The 25,507-nt window shown below is 42.1% G+C and overlaps 1 protein-coding gene across 1 annotated transcript in view; it reads left to right on the top strand.

Moving 5' to 3' along the window:
* The window catches only part of PEBP4 (phosphatidylethanolamine binding protein 4), a 281,906-nt gene extending 264,383 nt beyond the window's left edge, over positions 1–17,523 (top strand). The window contains exon 7 of the mRNA XM_063139396.1: positions 17,139–17,523. Coding sequence (XP_062995466.1) covers positions 17,139–17,230 — 92 coding nt within the window. The 3' untranslated portion in view covers positions 17,231–17,523. The remainder of the gene's footprint in view (positions 1–17,138) is intronic.
* Positions 17,524–25,507: the final 7,984 nt, after the last annotated feature.

The following is a 25,507-nucleotide window of genomic DNA, read 5'->3' as shown; positions in this document are numbered from 1 at the left end:
GATGGTAGTGATGTTTTCCCTCTTCTATTCTTAACGTGTGGTGAGCCCTTAGGAGAAATATAGTATCCTCAATGGAAAGAGGAGGCCGGTAGAAAGAAAAAGACTAGACACTGTAGTCATGGATGCATGCCTTTACTGACTGAATCAGTTGGTCCCTGCTGCAGGACCATCCACAGCAGCATTAACAAGAGTAGGAATAACAAGCTCTCATCAGAACTCCTGAAAAGAAATTTACAGCAGCGTAATCAATATATGTAGTTCAAGTTCTGAAAGTGATATTAAAAGCCATAATAATAATAATTTATATAGCACTATACACATTCAAAGTGCTTAACATACAGTATGTCACTAATGCTTATAAGGTTATTGTTGTTGTAAATTAAGTCAGCATTATTGTCTCCATATTGCAGATGGAGAGAGGGCCAGGTTGGAGCACTAGTGCTTAGCTAAGGCCACCTAATGATCTCATGTCAAAGGCAAGATCTGAACCAAGGACTTTCTGGCTCACAGTCTCTCCTTCTCTTTCACTCTCTCAGGAGCTATGTTAACTTAGAGTAACACAGTTTAGAAGCTCTGCTAGATGTAACCTAAAGTGTTTTAACATTCACAGCATTACTTAATTGGATAGCAAGGTGAGGAACATAAAGAAACATTGATAATCAGCTGCACATGCAAGTCCCCAAGATATATAAAAACACAATCATCAGTACAATAAAATAATTACTTACTTTTTCACCATCACAAGCAGGATAGAACAAAACCATCTGATTGATACCAGTTCTGAGACTTTCCCATCATTTTTGCATATACAAGGGAAATATTGCTATTAACTATAATCACTGCACATGACATGCAAGTCAGAGTCCATCAGGCCTGACCTTAGGCATATTGATACCCTAAGTAAAATGTTAATAGACTTGATCCTTGTCCTTCTTGCTTTTTAATGAGTGCTGACACTCAAGTTCCACTGGATTGCTACACATGCTAGTATGTAGCACTGGGTCTGTTGGTCATCTTACTGGACTTTCATGCTTCTGTTGAATGAACATGAATCTCCAATATATTCTGTTTGTTTCAGTGCTGCCAGGATTAATACATCAGTTGTATACCTAATCAATGCACCTCCAATAGGTTGTGTCTGATCATACCCATACAAGATTCTTTGCTTGACTTTTATGTGGTCTTACTCCCAATATCAAGAGCAGTCTGTCTTCTCAGCTCCTGTAGCAAAAAAAGTGCCTCAAAGGAAATTGTCTCAAAGTGCTGTTTTAGTCCTAGTGATTTCTACGGTTTCTTCCTGGAAAGGTTAAATATCTAGGATTCCCATCCAAATTACAAGACCACCATGTATTTCAAAATTCTAGCAAATTGATTCCATAAGTGTGTCTATACATACATACCTTTTGCTGGGTGATACTGATTGATCATATGTGATCCGTGTCCATTTGATGCAGCAACACATTTTTAGCTGGTCATCTGCTCCTTCAATTTCGCCCGTATAGAAGGAAATATTTGCAGGTAATAGACTACCCTCCCTGGCATGCATGACAGTGGTCTTTGGACCATCTTTTCTTAGGTATTTCCCATTGCTATTTTTAGTTGTCTTTGCCCAGAATTGTGCAACTGCAAAATCTGTAAAAATATTGAACTTGGATTTTTGTTGGTACTGAATTGGTGGGAGATTCAGGAGAAATAAAAGGAAGTACTTCTTCACACAGCACATAGTTAAACTATGGAATTCACTACCACAAGTGTAGTGATGGCCACCAATTTGGATGGCTTTAAAAGGGGATTGGATAAATTCTTGAAGGAGAAGGCTATCAATGGCTACTAGCCCTGATTGCTATGTGCTACCTCCAGTATCCGAGGCAGTAAGCCTGTGTGCACCAGTTGCTGGGGAACACGGGTGGGAGGGTGCTATTGTACCATGTCCTGCTTGTGGATCCCTGACCGACAGCTGGTTGGCCATTGTGTTAACAAAGTACCTGACTAGATGGGCCCTCGGTCTGATCCAGCATCAGGGCACTTCTTATGTTCTTATTTGGGCTAAAATTACATGATTGCATGACATAAAATCAAGTAAAAGAAAAGTGGGGTACAAATGTCCTTTTTTGAACCAGGAGGAGAAGTTGATAAAGATGATAGTCCTAAATCAGATTCCTGGGATTTCCTTCCATGTATATGTCTTTGCGTTTGCCTTCTTCAGCCTGGCAGAATTTGCAATGCAGTGTAATCTCACGTTGCCAATAAGAAGAGGCAATGAATAATTTATAGAATTCATGGTGTTAGCTTTGATGGCTTTAAAAGGGGATTTGACAAATTTGTGGAGGCTAAGTCTAGCAGTGCTATTAGCCACAGTAACTAAATGGAACTTCCATGTTCAGAGACTGTATACCTCAGGATACCAGTTGCTAAAGGACAAACAATGGGAGATGGCTTTTGCTTGTGGGCTTCCTGGAGGCATTTTATTGGCTATTGTCAGGAATAAGGATGCTGGACAAAATGGATGTTTGCTCTGATCCAGCAGGGCTCTTCTTATGTTATTATGACATGTACAACAGAAAAAGATAGAGGAATAGGTAGGTGGAGAGCAAGTGGGAAAGTGAGGCATTTCCCCATGGTCAGCTGGTTGAGTATTTATTTACTTACTATTTATTATTAAAAATCCATCTTGCTAGCTAGGGTGGGCAGAAGAAGGAGGGTAATAATGAAATTTACTATCTGAAAGTATGGCTACAGGTGTCTGGTCAGCAAATAGTACTGATATGCTCATTATCCATAAATATTCATGCATTCTGTTGTTTGGACTGGTCGGTCTCTCTTGCAGAAGAGTGTGTGGAATGGAATAAGCATGTCATCATGAACACTCACACCTTCAGAAATGCTAACACTTGATGCAGCTTCCCATAATTTCAGTGAAATGAGATATTGTCCCCCTGAGTAAGCCCTAATGTAACACTTCATATTAATTTCAGCCGCAAGTATTGCATGCAGTTATGTATGCAAAGTCCTATTAATTTCAGTGTTGTATGTGATTATGCCCAAGGATGTAACCATAGTCTTTTAAAAGTTATGAATGTCTGCATTTAGACAATTAAATTTCCTTCAGAAGTATTTTCACACACAGTGAATATAAACTTCAACCAAAGATTTCTGTTCTCATTTATATTATTTAATAGTCTTTTTAAAGCCTAGGAAACCCTATTTCATGAAAGATGGACTGTGCTTTTCAATGGCAGATTTCCCTAAATTTATAAGTGTCCAGAAGAGGGCACTAAACTGTGGCCTGTATTGGTCTTTAATTTAAATACTTGGACAAATCAGTGGGAAATGGAAGAAGAAAAGTGACACTCAAGGATGCTAAAGACAAATAAATCTTTGCAGAACTGCAGCAATTATCTTTGATAGGCCCACATCACACTTGGGAGCGATGTGAGGTTTTTTTCTGGAGGGGGTACATCTGTTTGCATTTGTGTATATTTTTTGGATAATGTGAGCTGACATGCTCAGCAGCAGAGAGCAAAGCAAATGAAACAAGAAGTTTTTATGACACCAGTTGATAAGAGAAGGGATGAAGAAATCCAGCCACTTTCCCCTCTCCGTGGTAAATGTCATATGCATGGACTAAGCAGGGGGGTGGGGGTAGCACCCCGACAGTCCACAGAATTATGCAATATTTTTTCTTTCTTTTCTTGTGACTAATTAGGAAATGTGTGGGAATTGAACATCAGGAATGTGGATTATTTTCCCTGTTGACTTTTCTCCATCTTTTCTCCCCAAAGATGCTTCTGTCAGCCCCTCGATGGAATGAGTCATGCACTCATTAAGTTTTTCCCCACATACTCATTCATTCTCCAGTAGCTTTCTGTAGAGGAAGGAGTTACCCTTGCTTAGAAGACCTTAGTGCTGAGTAGTTCTTATGAGAGAGAATATGAATGTGATTGCTATAGCCTGTAGGTGATGAGGCCGGGAGCGTGGTTCACTTCCATCATTTGATAGAGTTACTTATTAGAGTCGGTGTGCTCCAGTGGATGAAAAACTTGGATCTGTTGACCTGGCTCATATGTTACCTCTAAATTAAGTGGCTGGCTTAAGTGTAATTTAACTATATTTCTGCTTCAATGTCTCTGTCTCCAAATGGGAATAGCAAAGACCTCCTTAATAGACTTGTTGCAGCAGCAAATACAGTAAATATTGCACAGCACTTTAGGAGTCAAAATACTATATATATATATATATATATATATATATATATATATGGATGTGCTCTAGCATGACTTGTGCAAGGCTCTGCTTGGGCTGCTGTTCCACCCAGCTGGAAAATCAAGTTAAAACACTATCAGCCTGAGAACCAGAAGTGACAACTAGACCTGGCCACTATGGGGTGGAGAATTTAACTATTCAAAAGCCAAGTCATGAAAACCCAGTGGGGTGACTGGAAATGTCTAAAAGGGAGTTGGAACCTGTGGTTTCCTGCATCAGTGAGAAAACAAAGATTACTATCTTGAAAAGTTTAATAGCACTTTAAAGTCACCATCAGTATTGAAGGACAGAGATATTGGAGTAGCCCCCTTCTGCCATGCAGTTCCAGATGTGCGTGTCTCAATGTTGTCACTGGAGCATACCAAATTCCAATGACTCTTTCCATTTGTCTCAGTCAGCTATATAGCAAGACTAAGACCTTGCTTCCATATTCACATCAAAGCGATTGCTGTGGTGAGAATTTGAATAGGGCATCTCTGTGTGGGTCATACTGATACAAGCCATGAATCAATACAGAGATCACCTTTGGATAAATTATGATTAGCTACACAGGTCAGTTCACACCATACATTTTTTAGGTTAACACAAGTTTAAAGTTTGCAAGGTAAAGTTGTAATGCAATGACCAACAAACATTTGTTTATAGATCTGTGTTATCTTAAGCCAAGGACCCATAATCAGCTGCAGGTTTGCCTTGACATAATGTGTGAAAGGGCCTCATGTTCAGACTCATTCAAGGTGCTACATTCAAACATGAGGGTGGGACCCATGGAGGGTCACAAGAGAAAATGTAGTACAAGGGGGGATTTACACTACTGCTTTAAAGCGCTTTATAACAGTTTTGACAACTGTTGGGGCCCAGGACACACTGCATATACAGGTTTCAAAACGTTTTCAAAGCGCTTTAAAAGCAGTAGTGTAGATCCCCCCCAAAGAGAAGTGTTCTGGTTCCTGGGCCACAGAGAACCTAATTTCATAAAGGATATATGGATATTGAACATTCCTGCAACACAAATACATATTTATTGCAAACAAGTTGGTAGATTGACATGGGCAGAAACACATGGGAGAAATACATTAAAGTTCTTGTGAGAAGCAGAATGTGTGGGAAATGGTTTTACATCTCCAGATCCTCTTGGTGGCCTAGACTTTAGAACATGGCCACCTCTTATAATGATTTGAGAACATAAATGAAAACTAAGGAAGTCTTATAGCACAGTCCTACACATATCTATTTAAAGGTACATCCAATTGAGTTAAATGGAGTTTACTCCCAGGTAAGTGGTTGTAGGGTTGTAACTTTACAGAAGCTAATAATGGATCTGCAGCCTTGAGTTCTGGTCATGGCTATATTTAAATTCCCTTTAAGACATTTGATGACTTGAGAATTTTCTGCATGCTTTTGAGCTTTCCATCGTAGCAGAAATATAATATTTTCTAAACATTTTCAAAGATTCTACTGACTTAAACGTTTAAGTACTTGGACAGAATGTTTGGTGTTATGTGAGAATCCACACACAATGCTAAGAAGTATAGGATTATTTCAGTAATTTTCAGTGGGTTTCAGAGATGAGCAGATTCTAATTGCTTTGGATTAAACAAACATGCACATGACGTTTTCTGGTGTTTAAAACAGACTGTATCCAGTAGATCTTACATTTGTGAAGTCTTATCCTTCTGTACAATACCATAATTGTTTTTCTCTGCTTTTGGCCCCCTAAGTCCCAAGTTGTATTTGGTTTATTATTAATATTAGTATTTTGTTGTTCTGTGCCTTAAAAACTAGGCACTATACAAAGATAATTATAATATAAGCAAGCCTTTCCATTCCCACTGTTGAGCCACCATTGTTTGTACAGCCTGTAGAATTGTACGGTTCAAATAAGATTCAGTTTGACCCAAACAGTGAGTCCAATATTCCTGCCTGTCCAGTTTAAGGGATGGAGCATTTAAAAGGAAACGTTCCTAGGAATTGAGGAGAAATGTAAGGCATTCCCAAACAATCCTTCAGAGACAAGGTTTGCCCATACTCTCAGCTGGCTTCTAAGTAGGTTTGTATGTTGGGGTGCCACTTAGACACTTTTCTCTTCAAGTTAAATGAATGGGACTGCAATATGAGTGTGTTCAGCATCATAATCAAAAGTACACAAGACTCTAGGTATTGTTAACAGCAAAAAGGATTCCCGCCTACCGCCACTGAGACATCATTAATCTTTGCAGGAAAGCTGCAGGACCCCTATCACCTAGAAGAAACTCAGTGATGAGGCAGATAAATTATAAAACACACTCTGCTGATACCAGGACAAAGTATGACTCTGATTGTGTGAGATCTTCTATCAGTAGTGGGAGCCAACATTCAGGATACTGTGGCCTACAAAGCCATGTGCTACATGGTATTTTGGCCTGTTCTTGTGCCCGCATGATTAGCAAAATGACCTTGGATTTACACATTTTGTTCACAAAATGTAATGGTGATAGAACTATATTCATGTGAGAAATTGGTGATGCAACCCATGCAGTGGGTTGCAGTTGAACTGCAATATGATTATTTTTATTTTATTTTATTTTATTTTATTTTATTTTATTTTATGTATTACATTGTTAAACTATCCAATAGCCAAGGCTATGACTGACATGGGCAAACAGGATTATGGGATGAATGGATGATAGATAGATAGATAGATAGATAGATGCCCCATTCAAGTATTCAAGTTACAAGAAGAAGAAGAAGAAGAAGAAGAAGAAGAAGAAGAAGAAGAAGAAGAAGAAGAAGAAGAAGAGGATAAGTGCACTAGCTCTGCCCCCCCATCCATCACCACTCTTGTTGCCCTTCACAAGTTCGAGGCACATGTCAACAGCAGGAAATGTTTTCTACTCATGCTCCACATTCAGTTTAAAACCCTGGTTTTCCATGAGTAGAGAAGGCTCCACTTGCAGATGTTTGCCTACAACTCATTTATTTATTTATTTATTTATTTAAGGATTTTTATGCTGCCATTCAGCCAAAAAAGGCTCTCATGGCGGCTTACAAAAGTATTTCTTGACAGTCCCTGCCCACAGGCTTACAATCTAAAAGACATGACACAAAAGGAAAGGGGATTGGGAGGGAGGAGGAGGAGGGGGGAAAGGAAAGCAAATTCAGGCACTACAATCTTAGTTGGAAAGTTCAGCAGTTACAGGTGACAGCAGGAGGGAGGGGGCTCTGAGCTGGAGCTGGACCCAGGCACAGTGGAGAGGTGCCTGGCTGCTGCTTCCTCCCTCACTGGTGGCCTCTGCAGAGACAGTTGGTAGCAGGAGGGAGGGGGCTCTGAGCTGGAGCTGGACCCAGGCACGGTGGAGAGGTGCCTGGCTGCTGCTTCCTCCCTCACTGATGGCTTCTCCAGAGACAGTTGGTAGCAGGAGGGAGGGGGCTCTCAGCTGGAGCTGGACCCAGGCACGGTGGAGAGGTGCCTGGCTGCTGCTTCCTCCCTCACTGGTGGCCTCTCCAGAGACAGTTGGTAGCAGGAGGGAGGGGGCTCTGAGCTGGAGCTGGACCCAGGCACGGTGGAGAGGTGTCTGGCTGCTGCTTCCTCCCTCACTGGTGGCCTCTCCAGAGACAGTTGGTAGCAGGAGGGAGGGGGCTCTCAGCTGGAGCTGGACCCAGGCACAGTGGAGAGGTGCCTGGCTGCTGCTTCCTCCCTCACTGGTGGCCTCTCCAGAGACAGTTGGTAGCAGGAGGGAGGGGGCTCTCAGCTGGAGCTGGACCCAGGCACAGTGGAGAGGTGCCTGGCTGCTGCTTCCTCCCTCACTGGTGGCCTCTCCAGAGACAGTTGGTAGCAGGAGGGAGGGGGCTCTGAGCTGGAGCTGGACCCAGGCACGGTGGAGAGGTGCCTGGCTGCTGCTTCCTCCCTCCATGGAGAGTAATGAGGATGACAATGGAATGGAGGGAGACAGAGCTAGCAAGCTCGTATCCGTTCTCCCTCATTCCTTGATTTTAATGCTGGAATAGGCTAAAATCTCAGGAGTAAAAATATGTTGGTTGGTGTCATTGTGGCAATGGAGGGGGAGTGTGTATGTGGGGGAAATAGAGAGAGAGGTGGTGGTGGTTGACTTCAGACCTGAGAAGAGTGGATATGGATTTGGCTAAAAGTAGCTGTATGTGAGCATGGTGGGAGCAAAATCTGGCCTCAACCTGAGAGCAAGAATACCTAGTGCCATCCCAAGTGGCATTGAGCAGGCGTTGGGCCTCTTTACCCTATTCATGGTTTGGCTTCTATGATTTGGGCAATGCTGTGTTCTATCCACTGTGCTTCACTATCCCCAGCCATCTGTTCAATGGGAATCATAGCGATGGCAACAGCAGATGTTTGCTGTACATTTTCAGCTTCTCAGACTGAGCAATAGCTCAGATAAGGGCAAGACACTATGATATAATTCTGTAGGAAATGAGCTCCAGCTATGGGCCAAGCCAAGTGTGAAGTCCCTCATTGTTCAGACACAGAATGGATTTCAGCCCTTCTGACCCACAGTGGCTCACTCTTCCCCCACCCCCTTCTTGGTTGTTAAAGAGTTCTGGTGAGTCACCGGCACCCAAGATTAGTGAATGATTTGGCCATTTCGTATCTAAGCAATAAGGACTGAAACATATTCTCAAAGAGAAATGTTTAAAAATCAGTCTTTATTCTGGAGAGAGGGCAGGAGTTCACTGGATTCCCACTTCAGCCAGCAAAGGTGGGTTTGATAGGGGGAAGCAGGGAAACTTGACTTTCATTCCTTGTTTTTTAAAAGATCAAACATTTAAAGAAATGAAATAAAATCTTGGTAGCCCCATTATGAACATCCATTACCACAATCACCATGCTAAACTATGCATGTCTTCCTCTTCTCCTTTACTTAACTCCTCTCCACCACCAACTCCTCCCGTATATACCTGCTCAGATGCTAAGATCATCCTCAGAGGTCCTCCACCAGGTACCCCCACCAATTGAGGTGAGGCAGGGGACCACTAAAAAGAGGGACTTTTCAGTGGTGGCACTCCAAGTTGTAGAATGCCCTCCCCGGGCAGGATTGCCTGGCACCTACATTGTGGTATTTTCTGTGCCAGGTGAAGGCCTGTTTATTTCCCCATTCTTTTTAGTTCTTGTTTTCAAATAGATGGTTGTGTTTTTATATCTTTATTCTGCTACTGGTTTTATTCTATTTAAAACTGTAGAGGGCTAAATACCCTTACTGGAAGTATGTAGCATTGCCGCTTTTTTACCTAATGGGGGCTAATTGCTTTTAATAATTGCATGTCATGCAGAAATTTGACTGGTGTAGTATTTCCTGCTATGGAAATATAGGGGGATGCTGCACCCATAGAACATCTGCCTCTCAATACAGTCAGTTAAAAGCACATATTATCAGTTAGAAGGAAGATAGCAAAGCAACTCTTAGAGTAAGGGGCAATATCACTTAAACTTTATTCAGTGCCATTTTGCCCTCACAAGGCAGTTTACAAGACTCTCATTACTAGACTAAGCAGTAGATTCTCCCACCCCCACCCCCACCCCAGTACCCTACAGAGGAAGGTAAATGTCTGCCAAAGACAAGATCTTTTGCATAATGTAATGTGAGATAGTCATGCTTACATGCCTAGGTTGTAATAGGCAGGTCATGTTTTTCATCTTATTGAGTTTATCATCATGTGATCATATAATTTGAAAAATCTGTGGTGTTGCCCATTGTCTTTAAAATGTGTTGATAAAATTAGCAAGGTATAGATTTGCCCTTTGTGAACTTAGCATCATGTGAGTGGGATATAGGTTGGTCCTCTGAATTCTTGCTTGAATGTTTTGATGAAACATGTTAGGGAAAATAGTCTCCTGGGATTACACATGCACATAAAGAAGTGACAGTCTATCTAATGTTGATGTATACTTATCCAGAAGTGGGAGTGATGAGCAGAGAATAAGTGACCTGCTCTGTTGAATGTGGAGACAATAACAGAAAAACCAGGATTACAATATAAATTTTAAGAATCTCAACCCAGAGTAAAATGGAGCCTCACCTCAGAATAATATTGGCTTTCTTCAACAAATCTCTATCTAGGAGCTTTCTTGGAGGTGGAAGAAAAACTTGGAGTGCACCTTCCAAGTGCTAGAAACAGTTCTCCCCACCCACTACCCCACAGCCTTTTATCTGAGGTTGAAGACTGGTGAGAGGCTGGATGTATCTCCCTAAACTAGGAAATGCTCTGTCCATTGATGAACATAGATGAATTTACTGGTCTCAGGCTTATTTGCAGTTGGTGGTTATCAGAGCAAAACCAGGGCCTGATCAGCCATACCTGAATTCACACCCAGGATGGATCTTCTCCACCTAGAGATCCTGATCGTCCATTGCTAGAAATGGAGAGAAGAGACTTAAGTCAAAGCTAGAAGTAAAGCATACAGAAGTTGCTGCTCTGTTGAACAGGCAAGAGTAGAACGCTAAGATCCTAGTAGTTATACTAGGCCTAAACAGCCCAGAAGCTTCATATTGACTGCCAATCAAAGGGTGTTGGAACCTCATGTTCTGTGGCTCCATTGGGGTCTGAGGCCTGAACCCACACATTCTTAGGTAGCCATTAAGGTAAGCCTCAGCCTAGCGTTGAGCCCCAGAGAGTGTTTTCATTACTTTTATAGTATGCAAAGTGCTGAACATTTAGTGGGCCCCCAGGTGAGCTTCATTAGGGATTTCTAATGAAATATCTCACATTGAGACTAAACAATCTCTCTGCTGCACCACAGTGGATGATGTTGAGGATAGGATTCAAATTTGGGAAGTACAAGTCATGTCCTTGTTGCTTGTTACAATTCAGACACATAAGAGGCATAAAGCAAATGGACATCTCCTCAATGCTAGATGAGACAAATCATTTTTGCACAGGATTTGCAACAAGTCACCTGTCTGCCTTCATATAGAATGAATTCTAGAACTTTGCTTGGGTTCAGCAAACCAGAGGCAGAATTGGTTACTGCTTTCACTTGAGTTTGCTCTCTTAGAAAAGAATGGTGGGCCCCATGCAAAAAGTGAATGAACTGATGTTACACAACGTGTACACTCCCAAGCAAGGTAGTGGCTGAAATTCTGTGACTGACACTTCCTTGGGGTTCACCCAAATCCAGCAGCAGCATCCAGGGAGAGGGGGGGAAGCAAACCTGGTTGTAGATCTGGGGCTTTTATCTCTTGCACAGTAGCTAAACTGCAGCACATAGAACCTTCATTCTCTTTGCGCTCCAACACTGAGTCACCAGGGGCCAGCAGGCATGTATGAGCTTGCTCCTTGGCTGGTTCCTCCTTCTGTTTGTAGCAGCAAAGAAGAAGGCACTTGAACTCAACTACATCCTGCACTGGACCCATTGCCTTGGAGGCAGACGATGAAGCAATTGTACTTTGCTCATAGTTTTGCAAGAGCTGCAAGGTCGGTTTGTTATGTTTATTAAGCCACTGAGATTTGAATTTAGATAAAGCAGGCAACCTTCCTGGCCCAATGACAATCACAGAATTACAAAGCAGCATGGGCGGGTCCAGGGAGAAAAGAATGGGATTATAACAATCCACAAACTCCTACAAACTAAGGGTACTTCCAGATGCAGGGCTCCTAGAGTTAGCAATCAAAAGGCATTGTGCTGCTGTTCCATCTTTTCTTAATAGGGGTTTTTTTCTGGTAAGAAAAAAGACAGAAGTGGTTGGGAAACATGGCGAAGGCTACGACTAGAAGATGACATCTGCACTGTCTGTAAAATTTTGTGACAGAGGCAGAGCGATTGCACAGTAAAAGACTCATCCGGAAGTACTCTTAGTCTCCAATTTCATCCCCGTCCTGTGTCACAGTTGTATGAAACCCCTTTAGTTCCTACAATACTATGTGTTAACCAGTTTAAGTGAAGATTGCAGGTTTATCGTTTTAAGGAAATAGATTAGAGACAGTGAGGTTTGTGCTTCCTTATGTGATATGCTCCCTCAAGAAGTCACAGTCCCAGATTTCCTTGTGCACAGGCAGAAAGGAGTAGCAGCTAATGGGAGGGACACACACCATAACTGTCAGGGCCATTGATCTCATCAACAATAGGAGCCAGGATTTAGAGTTTGAAAATATATTTGAAGGGGAGAGCAATCTGATGTCTCCTAGACAGAGGCCAGATCTACACCAAGCAGGATATAATACTTTGAAAACATTTTGGAAACAGTACATGGAGTGGATTCTGGGCCCAAACACTTGTCAAAACTGTGCTAAACTGTTATAAAGTAGTCATGTAGATCCTGCCAGAGTCTAGGGGCCATAGGATACTTCAAATTCCTGGCTTGGAGGTTGGAATCAGTGCCCCGACCTCGGATCCCAGTGTCCGAGCTCCCCACCCGCTCCCCCTCACAGCTGGCACAGAGAGAATCATGCCAGCTGCCTCTGCAAGGTAGGAAAGGTGTCCTCTGTGAGGACAGAAAGGGGACAATCCCTTGGGAAGAGAAGGGAGGGGACTGGGAAGCAGGGATATGAGCTATGGTCTGCCTTCCCCAGCCTCCTTCCCACCCCCTCCGCAGCATATGAGCTAGATGGGCAAAAATGCCTGTCTAATGCAGAGGTGATTGTCTCTGCCATGCTTCCTGCTCTGCACTGGATGGCCGTAAGCCTCTGAGTTCAGAGGCTAATAGTCATCCCCAAAGGACTGAGCCCTAAGGGATCAATCCTATGCATGTTTGGACAGAAAAAATGGCTGGTAGGGCATGCTGGGAGTTGTAGGACTTTTTTCTGTCTAAACATACATAGGATTGTACTCCGTATATCTAGTTCACACACACATTCATGTCTGGCTATAAACATAACATTCTTTTATGGGGCAAGAATGGCTAATGTCAAAATGATGAGGGGAAAACACTATGTGAAACCAAAAAAGTTTGTTGCAGATACAACAGGCAAAAGGAATGCAAGGAAGTCTTTTGACTTCTTCATTTGGAGGTTCATTTTGCTCCTGAAGAAGGATCGGCAGATCCGAAACGTCGAGCTTTTATTCAAAAAGTCTTGTAACAACAATACATTTTTAAACGTTTGAGACATCTGTACAAAGAGATTAAAACTTTTCTACTTTTTAACACTAGAGACTATCTCTTTCTTTTTTTGGCAAGAATGGCTAAGCCACATAGTAATTTTGTCTATCAAGTGTGAGATTGTAAGAGAAATTGACTTTGAAGAGGAAATTCATGGGTTTTTTAGGGCCAGAAAAATTGATTTATTTGTGAAACATTTGTGAAATATTTGCAGCTGTCTTGGTCTATTAGAATACAAAAATCAAAACAACAGTAGGATAATGTCTTTACTAAGACCAACCCAAAAGTTGCAACATAGCTATCAAGTTTTGTAGGGCTCTTCTTCAGGCTGAATGTTATGTTAAACAAAAACAGCAAGGGGTGGAGTGTGGTAGGAAAGCCCCAGTGTAGGCCATCATGTAATTTCATAAACAGAGAAAGTGTAGAATTAAAGTAGAAACTTTTATCTCATGGCTCATGAGATTGTATGCAATGGGCAAGATTGTGGTATATTTGCGGGAGGAAGCCCATTTTATAATTTTATACTAATGGTCCCCTCAAAATGGTGGTTGGACCCTAATGCTGAGTCAACTTACTACTGACCTGCTGCTGTTTCTATAGTTAAAAGATCCGGGAGTTGGAGTTTCACAATTTAAGCAGTAAACATGTTATACAAGTGTTTCCCACAACAAACGTGTAGTGAGGGCAAAATACATATATTTAACATCAGTGTGCATGCATTGGGAACTGCCCTTAGTGTAGGGACAACTTTGTTGGAATGATTCATATTTTACTTGTTAAGAAAGGATGCATTTCACAACTATCACAACTTAACCACAGTACTAAGGTGAAAGCAGAGATAAATCCTATGTTAATATTATTAGCTATCATGACTGTGACTTTTCTTGCTTTGCCGTAGTTGCATGAGTGTTCAGCATCAATTTATATTATTATTGGTTTTATTTGTCATAGTTCTACCTTACTTTTCCTCCAGAGTGCCCAGGGTGACCCTCAAGATAACACAACCAGTACAGGGCCAAACCAATGTGGTTTCAGCAACAGAACTGCATCACTTAACCTCAGACATCTCTCTGGCTCCATTATTTATTATTTGTTTATAGCAACATTGTTTGGTAAGAATACACAATGGGGGTGGGTTTCCTCCAAAATTATTTTTAATGAACATTCAAGAAAGTAGCAGATAGCCGAACTCTGTCCATGCATTTCTGGGACAGCCCTGTTACTCTGAGGCTTATGGGCAGCATAAGGTGAAAATATAGGTCAAATCATGGAGCAGACACCATACAAAAACTGGAAGAAGTGACTAGAGATCATAGAATCATAGAAGAGCAGAGTTGGAAGGGACCTACAAGGCCATCGAGTCCAACCCCCTGCTCAATGCAGGAATCCACCCTAAAGCATCCCTGACAGATGGTTGTCCAGCTGCCTCTTGAATGCCTCTAGAGTGGGAGAGCCCACAACCTCCCTAGGTCATTGGTTCCATTGTCGTACTGCTGTCAGAAGTTTTTCCTGATGTCCAGTTGGAATCTGGCTTCCTTTAACTTGAGCCCGTTATTCCATGTCCTGCACTCTGGGAGGATCAAGAAAAGATCCTGGCCCTCCTCTGTGTGACAACCCTTTAAGTATTTAAAGAGTGCCATCATGTCGCCCCTCACTCTTCTCTTCTCCAGGCTAAACACGCCCAGTTCTTTCAGTCTCTCTTCATAGGGCTTTGTTTCCAGACGCCTGATCATGTTTTTCTCCTCAAAATACTAGAACTCAGGATCATCTAATGAAGTTGGCAGTAGATTTAGGACAGACAAAAATAAGAGCTTCTTCACACAATACATAATTAATTCAAGGAATTCATCATCACAAGACCTGGTTCTGTCCGCTAGCTTAGGTGGATTTTAAAGGTGTTAGATAAATTAATGTAGGATAGGTCTATCAATGGTCACAACAAGGCTATATGGCTCTGAGCAGCAGCTGGTGGGGAACAACAGCAGGAGAGGGCTGTTGCTTTTATGCCCCGCTTGTGGACTTCCCACGGTGGGAAACTGGATGCTGTAGCTGATAGACCTTCAATCTAATCTTGCAAATATCTTCTTATGTTTTTATAAACAGCCAAAGGCACTGTTTTCAGTGAACATAAAAGGGGTACACATTGATTCCTTGCTATGAAAGGTGGCTAATGCTCCAAGCTCAGAACGTGCAGTCCTCCACTGCCCTCAGCCAAAGAAGTAGGAACAGCAGCTGCTATAGTGTACAGTATCAGAGCTGGGCTGGGAGAAATGTGCCTGGGGCAGTGGAGTACAAAGAGCTGGAGAAAAGGAGGCTTAAGTTCCCCTCACCTGTGCGCAAAGTTTATTGTACAACTTAACCCCCCACCCTCACCCCGCCTGCTTTGAACATGAATGGGGCTGCCCCTTTGAAACGTGGCTGCCCCCCTTCACATCTAATTTTGCCCCGAAACACCCCCATTGGAGCCATGGTGCTGTGAATTCTTCACTCAAGGCATGTAACAGTCAGGGTTTCCTGTTCAAGTTAATGGGCATGAAAGCGATCGCTCTGGGGCTAGATGCAATTTCACTTCTTGTTTCTCAGTAAATTCATTTTTATCCATGGTTCTCAGGTCATGGGATCAGAGGTTTGCGGGAAGAAGGGTTTTACATTAAATCAACAACTACTACTATTACTACTACTACTATGGCTTGTCCTCTCCTCCCACACAGCCAGTCGTGAAATTTAGCAGAGAAATTTACTACAAATGCAGCTGGACACACATGCATGTGTGGGCTGAGCAGTGCTTTAGAGCCATATGGAAGCTTTCATGGGCCACTCTAGCATACAGAGAGAGGGATGGTCATAGGGGAGAGACTAACCAGCACTCAATAAGCTTTGGAACAGTGGGAAGTAGTGAGCATCATGGGGTGAATAATATTTCCTTGACAAATAGCTCACTAAAGGGAGGAGTCCCATGGAGCTCTGTCACCCTCCCCACAGGAGTGTAGCCATGCCAGTGCCTGGGGATTTCCAGGGCTCTTTTAGAGTAGGCTGGTGGGAACCGGTGAGAAGCATTTCTTCCAAGGTCATAAGGAGGAATCGCATGTGAGAACAAGTTAGAATTTAAAAGGAAAATTGGCATGAAGAGTGAAAACAGAAATGTGTCCTTCTCTGTGTATTTTGGAAGCCAGGAAGTTCTCATGAGGCATCCTTGCTTGTATTGTTTGTAGTAGACAAGATAAAATATTCAAGGAGTCTACTACCCACTGGCTTGAACATAGACCAGTATAGCTCAGTCAAAGTTTCAAGATTAATATATTTTACTCATCTTTCAAACAAAAGTTACCGGGGCAGCTTACATGAGACAAAAATACAAGAAAATGACATTTAAGAATAATATATAGATTAGGGTGATTGCTAGAATGCCTAGGATACATATGTGCTATTCAAGTTTCCTGAAACTTGTAGTTTGGCAAAGGTGCTAAGAATTTTCTTTTAGAGATTTTCATTCCCACTTAGTATCCATGGGCAGAGTGAATTATTATTAAGCCAGTTTAGGGCTACAATCCTTTACCTAGTTTCCTAGGGGTAAGTGCCATTAAACTCAATGGGACTTAGTTTTGAATAGATATGTATAGGATTGTGCTGTACATCTGTAGTTTAGATAACCCATGGGAGTTTTATTGGTTTCCCCATGGTCCTCTTCACCAGTCCCAGTTCGATTGGGATAGATCTAAGTTTAAAAAATAAATCTATTGCCATGGAATGTAGTTGGAGCCTGAGCTACAGAAACAAGAGCCATATTAATTCTATGAGCCAGGATTTCAGTCATTTCTCTTCCCTTTCCAGGTTCCTGGAACGTGGAGCACTTTGTGGATAGGTTTGAGCTTGGAACACCTGTGGCTTCAACCCAATTCATCACTAAGGACTACAGTGACTAGGAGGAGCACCCACAGTATTCCCTTTTGCTCTGAAATGCTCTGGCTTGCATTTTTACCCTTTGGAGAACAAGAGTGAATCAACAACCTTCATTCAGCACCAGCCTGTTGGCATGTCAAATGCATTATCACCAGTTCAGTGGGCTTCGTAGAGCTCGCTGTGATCTACAGTCTTAGGATTCTAACTTTCTTTCATCTCACTTTCACTTGGTGTGAAGAGGACTTGTGTGGACACCTCTGGCTCTTTGGGCATACAAACCTTAGTACTCATTATGCTAAGACCACTTGCATTTTTAAAAAAAATAAATCAGAGAACCTGTGCCTCTCAAAGATGCTGATTGCAACTGTTCCTCTCATAGTTAATTATTGCTATTCGAGCAATTTTGAAATCAAACAGGCATAAATAAAGAATCCTTTACTGAGGCCTTTGAGAATTTGTAGTAAAAGTGGCAGAAATAGACTACTGAAAGCAAGGACTGCAAGAGTTTTAAATCATTGGCGTTCTACTCAGCTGTGACAAAGTTTTAAATGCTCCTACAGACATGTTCTTTCCTATCCAGTACTATTCTTACCACTGAAAGGCCTGAGGCTTGGTCTGAATTACATTTATGTGTCTGGTAGCCTGCACAGGCACTTCTTGCTTCAGGTATTCTCTTGACACCAAACTGCTCATTTCTGCTCTTTTATAGTGCTTCCCTTCATGATCTCCTTTCCAACTGAAGCACTTCCTAGTTGTGTTTGAGTGTTTCCTCCCCTTTAAATAAATACCCACTATGTACTGAAACAATCACAATTAAAAAAATATCTGCATTTCACTCTCTTTTTCCCCCCTCTAGTTTTTTGTCTGTTGCATGGCCAGGAGCTGATCTCACTCTCACTTGAACTCACATTATATTTATATTGCCATCATTTCTGCAAGTATCAATATGTAGTTTGTTTGGGGACTTTTATCCTTCCACATGGCACTGCACAGACCTCCAGGCAACATTCAACAGTAAAAAGACATAACAAACAATAGGTACTTCATAACACTAAAAAATAGGGGAACATTTATGAGCAAGTATAAAATATCATTTAAAAAATTATCAGCAGCAAAGGCTAAACAAAATCCAAATTAAAAATTGCACTGACTATTCCCAAAAGCATTTCAGAATTTTAAAAAATCCTCACTTATTTCTTAAACTGAGTGCAGAGCTGATGAGGCACTTTACAAAGAGAATGCTTCCAGAAGAATTCCACCACTGAAAAGGCCTTAGAATATAAGAGGAGCCAGGTTGGATCAGACCAAGGTGTGTCTAGTCCAACATTTTGTTCACACAGTGACCAACAAGCTGTTGACAGGAACCCCACAAATGACACCATTGCAACAACACTTGCCCACCCATGTTCCCCAGCAACTGGTGAATATAGCAGACAGCCCCTGATGCTGGAGGTAGCATATAGCCATCAGGACTAGTAGCCATGGATACTCCTTCAGGAATTTGTCTAACTCCCCTTTTAAAGCCTTCCAAATTAGTGGCCATCATTACGTCTTGTGGTAGTGAATTCCATAGTTTGACTATATGCTGTGTGAAAAAAGTACTTCCTTTTATCTGTCCTGATGTTTTGTGCCCATGGGATGGTTTTGGAGTGATTCCTGTGGAGGCATATATGTGAACATTTGTCAACCAGGGGTAACAATTGTGCATGTTGAGACTGGATTCCTGGGTAGTTCAAGTTCATAACATTGTCTTCCAGCATATATGGAGAAACGACCCATAAAATAGTTTATTTTATGGATATCAGTTTGAAAATATTATTTCAGCAGTGTTGGAACTCTTGGAATGAATGTAAAGGAATGATTAGTCCAGCCATAATAGAGATTGCACCTGTTATTTATTCAAAATCGTTTAAGCTATGAAAGGTTTTGAGATATGAAACTTAAAACTTCCGAAGTGAACTTTCTCATTTGTGTACAGCTCACAGCTAGGGCCCTATGAGCTGATCTTTGCTGACTTGGTTATCCTAAGAGAAACACATTAATGTGGATAATACACATTCTCTCAGCAATCATTTTTTTCAAAATGAGGGTTACAGGTGCACGCTATCTTCAGTGACTGCACCACACAGTGCTCCTGTATGGTCCTTTCTTTTCTCCTTCGCTGTTTCCTTTTGCTAGGAACAAAGGAGAACTGAACATTAGCTCCAGAGCAGCACAGGCCAAAAATCCTGCCTGGGCCTTCAGCTACCATCTCAGCCTTAGAATCATAGAATAGTAGAGTTGGGAGGGGCCTATAAGGCCATCGAAGATGGTTGGCTTCTATAACCAACAGAACAAGCTGTAAAGCAGAACCATCAGACTTTTGAAAGCCACTGTGTTCCAATGGACCGGATACAGTCCAAAGCTAGATAGTCACCTTGTGCATTGGATGCATGGCTACTGAACATCCGAGTTTATGAGGAGATTCTGAAAGAAGACAACTTCCAAGTGTTTCTCTGTGGCATCTTCTCACACTGCTCCAGTAAGTGTTTGAATACAGGAACGATGTGGGTGGGGTCAATTGCACAACTTCTTCCCAACCAATCATCACTAAGGTGAGATGGTCCTGATTACAGGGCTCCTGTACTCAACTGCATACTGGCATAGAGTGGGAAGACCCCATGCGGAAGTGACTCTTGCTTTGGTAAATGTGAATGAGACTTCAATCAGTGGGAGGAGCCTGTACTGCTTGCTGTTCAGCCCCCTGATCAATGGAAAAGATAGCCTTGCTGGAAAATCAGTGCATGTAAGAAGATGCATTATGGGGAAAGGGAACAGTGCTGTAAGCTTAAAAAAAACCAAAAAGCCACCACAGTGCATTTTTTACCCATTCTATTTATAGGTCACATGGCTATCTGTCATGGTTCCTTTTCTAGAGTGATGCAAGCTTTGTAAGGACCAATCCTGTCCTTTTTGGTGAAGAAGAGGGAAAGAGTTAAAAACAAAGAGGAAGTTTTGGCTTGTAACATACCACAAGCAAAGGGGAAGAGAGTCCAAAACACACAACCCTGCCTGCTACGTGAGTTAAAATTAGAAGCAAGAGGAAATGACAGTTCAGCATGTCATGGAAGTCAGCTAAAGTGGGACCTCTCCTTTTTTATATATTTATCATTCGTAGAGGGTGTAATTGGTGTTTCAGATTAAGGCCGAGGAGCCAGTAGGAATGAAAGGTCACACTTTGTTGACATCCTGTCGTCAGACTATAGTCATCCTTTCCTCTCTGCCTTTAATTCCTTGTGGCGAGAATGTTTACTTTAGGGAGAAAAGGAGGGGGAAAGTCGGATGTTTACCTCTCTAGGAAATTATCACCATCTCTTTTTTATTATTATTTAATTGAGTTATAGGAGAGAGAAAAATGCTACGGGTAACCAAGAGGGAAGCCTACATTTTACAGTTAGGACTGATTTGTGTTGTTGTTGTTGTTGTTGTTTTAAAAAAAATCTAGTTGGGTGGCAGGATTTTATATAGAAATGCTAAACCACTCAAAGGATTTTAACACCATTGACCTATTTCTTACTATGCCCTGGCTCTGAGAAAGGTCAGAAATTGGTGTGGGAGAGGACAGTGTTGTGGTATCCAGAGACTATCAGGAAGCATCGCACAACTAATTTATTCTTTAGGAAACTTCCTTCAGAGAGGAACTAAATATTCCAGGCAAAATTTCAGATTTTGCAAATGTCGTTAATATGCAAAGATTCTGTAAGCCTGACATGTTTTATTTGGATCCTGTTGATGGATCTTGGGTTTCTAGCGCGCGTGCACACACACACACACACACACACACACACAGAGACTGAAGTTTACCTACCCTCAGTCTACTTGATAGAGTTGGACTTGGCCTGGGAGATCTGTGGTCACCTGCCTCTCTTGTGAATTTATTGTGCCACCTTTGGTAAAGGCAAGAGGAGAGCAGAAGCTGACAGGAGAGTTATGAGGCACAGGATGTGGTGAGCTGGCTGCTTAGTAGGGGAAAAGGAAATTCCTGGAGGCACACAAGGTTCCCGATAGAGCCTTCCATTGGGTCAGGCAGCAGGCCCAAAGGGCATGTGTGTCTTCTGTGTCCTGGAGAAGGCACACGAGTGGAGCAAGATAAAACAAGACTTGGATAGGAATCCCTGAAGTCCCCCAGCAGTCAGAAACAGGAGAGTACCAGAGTGAGGTGGAAGACCTGGGGTCTGTTCTGAGGTTAAAAGGAGGCATCTTTCCCAAAAACAGCCCAGTGGCTGGACTCTGCAGGGGTTCCATTGCCCCTTGCTTACATCTTTCAGCTTCAGTTTCTCACCTATGCATTACAAATAATTGTAACTTACAATCTTACAGTGAGGCTAAGTATCATAAGTTTTATAGAGCGCTTTGGACCAAATAAAATCAGAAACAGTTATAGTAGGTCTCAGTATCCCTGAACTTCATTTTAAAGTAGGACTGAAAAGGTGCTTGGTAAAAAACATTTTTAGACACACACACCCATCCTAAGATTAAGATTAACCCTTTTTATGACTTTAGGAAAAAAAAGTATGCATGGTGTGGACAAAGTAAATGGGGAGACATTTTTCTCCCTCTCATAATACTAGAACCCAGAGCCATCCCATGAAATTGATTGATGGGAGATTCAGGACAGGTAAAAGGAAAGACTTCTTCACACAGTGCATAGTTAAATTATGGAATCCACTTCCACAAATGTAGTGATGGCTACCAATCTGGATGGCTTTAAAAAGGGAGCTTTGGCTATTGGGCAGTATAGAAATGTAATAAACAAATAAATAAAAAGGGATTGGACAAGTTCATAGAGGATAAGGTTATCAGTGACTACTAGTCCTGATGGCTATTTGCTACCTCCAGTATCCAAGGCAGTATGCCAATGTACACCAATTGCTGGGGAACATGAGCATTTACGGTCCTGTTCTGCTTGTGGGTTTCCTGTGGGCAGCTGGTTGGCCAATGTGTGAACAGAATTGCTGGACTAAATGGACCCTTGGCCTGATCCAGCATGGCTCTTCTTATGTCCTTCAAAAGTGATTTCATTTCCTTGTTATCCTTTTTGCCACCTTACCCAAATTTACTCAGGTTGTTAACGTTATGGTAAACTATTATGGTAAACATGTGGGATCTGCAACAAAATGTTGCAGTGTACCCTTACTCTGTAACAGGGGTCCTCCTGTAAAGTGTTCCAGTCCAGCCAGCTATGTCTTCCTCCTGGAATTTATAAGCTGTTTTAGAGCCTCAAGTTAGCCAATTTATTCTCCCCCCTCTTCGTTTGACTTTCTATTTTTCTTTTCCAACTAATACTCCTCATGATCGCTGAGGATGCTCAGTTCTCATTGGGCAATCTTTTGGGAGGCTTTTTTTAAAAAGGATTTTAGTTTTTTGCTTGTGCATCTCAGGGTTCCCCCAAGCAGGCTGATACACTCCTTTGAATGAGTGTTCGCAATTTTGTTAATATACATTGCATAGTTTAAAAAAAACACCATTGAACTCATCATAACCACAAACTCTCACTTCAATGGCATTGGGTGGAAAATATTAAGTGTGGGTTTTGTTACTTAATGAGCATTAACCCCCCCCCCCAAAGTAAAGTACAGTCATCTGCTAGACCAGCCCCTTCTATTCTTTCATTTGCTTGCAGGGGGAAAAAGAGAAGCTAACTCTCTCTGTGGCTAAATGTAGAAAGTTTTGTTTCTAAATCAGTCAGTGATGGAAAGGAAATACGTCACGTCCTGGAGGAAGAAGCTAGACTTCAGCACACAACCCTTCAGCGATGTTGCAATGGAACAGGTCAGCACTGAAATAGATTTAAACCTATTCCCTCCAGAATATTTACTTCTAACTCTGTGCAGCTATCATTTTTAGCATCCAGAGGAAGTATGATTGGTATTAGTCTGAATTTCCATTGCAGTGGTTTTTTGCAATGGAATGAGAAAAACAACAAGAATGAGAAAATAGCTTCTAGTGAACCAAGTTATGAATACGTCATCAGTAAGTCTGGAATCAATGACTTAGAAATCTGTCATGAGCCCAAATCTTCAGGTAGACACTCTGGCATCCTGACACAAAACACCCCAAATCAAGCTTAATGGTTACATTCTTCAGAAATCATATAAGGACAGTTAGCTATAGCCTCCATAGGTAATTACAGAATAACCCAAAACTACTAACTATAACTTTGTCAGAAATCCCAGCCTGTGCTTAAAGGCAAAGGTGTGGCCAGGATCTACACTTCTGCTTTATATTTATAACAGTATTGACAACTGCTGAGGCCCATGATACATTCCACATACAGTTTTAAATCGCTTTCGGAGTGTTATATTCTGCATGGTGTAGATCTTTTCCTCATAGCAATCTCTACAGCTTAGAATTCAGGGCAAGGGGCTCAAAAGATTCCTGGCATAATTCATCTGAAACAATTCCCAAATACAGGGTAAGGGGCATGCATGATTCCTGGCGTAAGCCATCCCAGGTAATGAAAGACAAGCTTTCTAGAAAAAGACCTAAACAAATCCACACATCCAGAGGCTTAGACAACCATAACTTCAACTTTGGTATGTCCACGCTACATGGGTCCAAATCCATAGCAAACAAGAATTCAAGATCTATGAAAAGTATGGCTGGTTGATGGAGAGTCCATGTGAAGAGTGTTTCAGGAGGCTCAGTCATGCAGAGAGGACCTGGGGCAGTGAAGATCAACATGCTCTTAGCAAGGGCTCCCAGCCTGGGCATCTGCTTAAAAGCAAAGTTGTGGCTGTGATAGCCCCTCTCCTGAACAACTATCTGACAAGGGATTTTAGCCTATCAATGAGGCCCCTGCCCAACAATGGAAGCATTTCCATTCTTCCCTCCTGAATTGATGTTTCAACCTGGGTGGCACCCCTGGGGGGAAAAAACACCTTTCCTGTTAGGTTCTCACAGAGAAGCTGCAAGCTTTCTTCCCTGTTAAGGACAAAACTTAACTCCTGCCTGTTTTCTTCTAAGAACACTGAGATAGATAAGCTCACCCTGATTCTGAATAGGCCCAACCCCTTCTGAACTACTTCTGATCGTATTCTGGCTACAAACTATAAGGCCCACTGCAGGGCTGGTACTGGGCTACAATAAAATCAAACTTCAGAAAATGTAGTTCCCATGGATGGTGTTACACTTTGGAACAAGCTCTTGAGTCTTGCAGGCCTAAGGGAGTCACATATCTAAAAAATGCTACAGAAGGCTACAATGGCCAAATGTATTTTGGCCATTGTTGCATTCAGTAGTGATTTGCTGCTGATTCTCAGCACCAAATCAGCATTTTTGCCCACTATAAATGTGGCGTCTGCACGGGGGCAGCACAGAGCACATGCAGTCTGCAGGTTGCAAGTTGTCCACCTTTGATCTATGAGGTGCATTTGTGCTGCTTCTGTAGAGTCTCTGATCAGTACCTTACTGCTAATGGTTGAAAAAGTAAGGCAAGGGGCATTGATGGGATTAACAGAAAGAACACTGGTAACTGCTGAAATCATCATGAATGTTCTCTAACCTGCCAGACCTCCAGGAGAAGTAAGAAGAGCCATGCTGAATCTGACCATAGGCCTGTCTAGTCCACCACACTGTTCCCACAATGATGAACTAGATGCCCATGGGAAGCTCATAAGCAAGACATCAGCGCAACACCACTCTCCCACCCATGTTACCCAGCAACTGCTAATTGAGAGGCATATTATGTCAGAAACTGGAGGTAATATATAGCCATTGACAGCTTTATCCTCCAGGAATTTATCCAACCCCCTTTTAAAGCCATCCAAATTGGTGGCCATCATCACTACATCTTGTGGTAGAGAATCCCATATTTCAACTCTGTGCTGTGTGAAGATGTACTTCCTTTTATCTGTCTTGGGTCTCCCACCACTCACTTTCATTGCATGTTCTACTATTAGAAGGCAGGGAGAAAAACATCTCCCGATCGACTTTCTCCACACCATGCATAATTTCATATACCTCTATCATGGTACTTCTTGGGCCCTTGCTATACCTAAGGGTTATCCTAGGAAAATGGAGGGGTCATCCCTGCCTGCTTAAGGATCCCCTGTGTGGAATTTGAATGCACAGGAACGATCTGGGACGATCCTGGGATATAGGGCTGGTGGAGACATGCCCTTCCTCACCCTTTTTTGAAAGCTATATAGCTTCAACATTGTAACCTTTCCCCATAGGGAAGTTGCTTCAGCCCCTTGATCATTTTGTTTGCCAGGTTTCTCCAGACAGTATAAGAATTTGTCTTGTCTAATATGCAAAAC

Source organism: Elgaria multicarinata, chromosome 12, assembly GCF_023053635.1.
Source record: "Elgaria multicarinata webbii isolate HBS135686 ecotype San Diego chromosome 12, rElgMul1.1.pri, whole genome shotgun sequence".
Taxonomy (NCBI): Eukaryota; Metazoa; Chordata; class Lepidosauria; order Squamata; family Anguidae; genus Elgaria; species Elgaria multicarinata.
The sequence above is the reverse complement of the archived record's forward strand: the minus strand, read 5'-3'. Positions and strand labels throughout refer to the sequence as shown.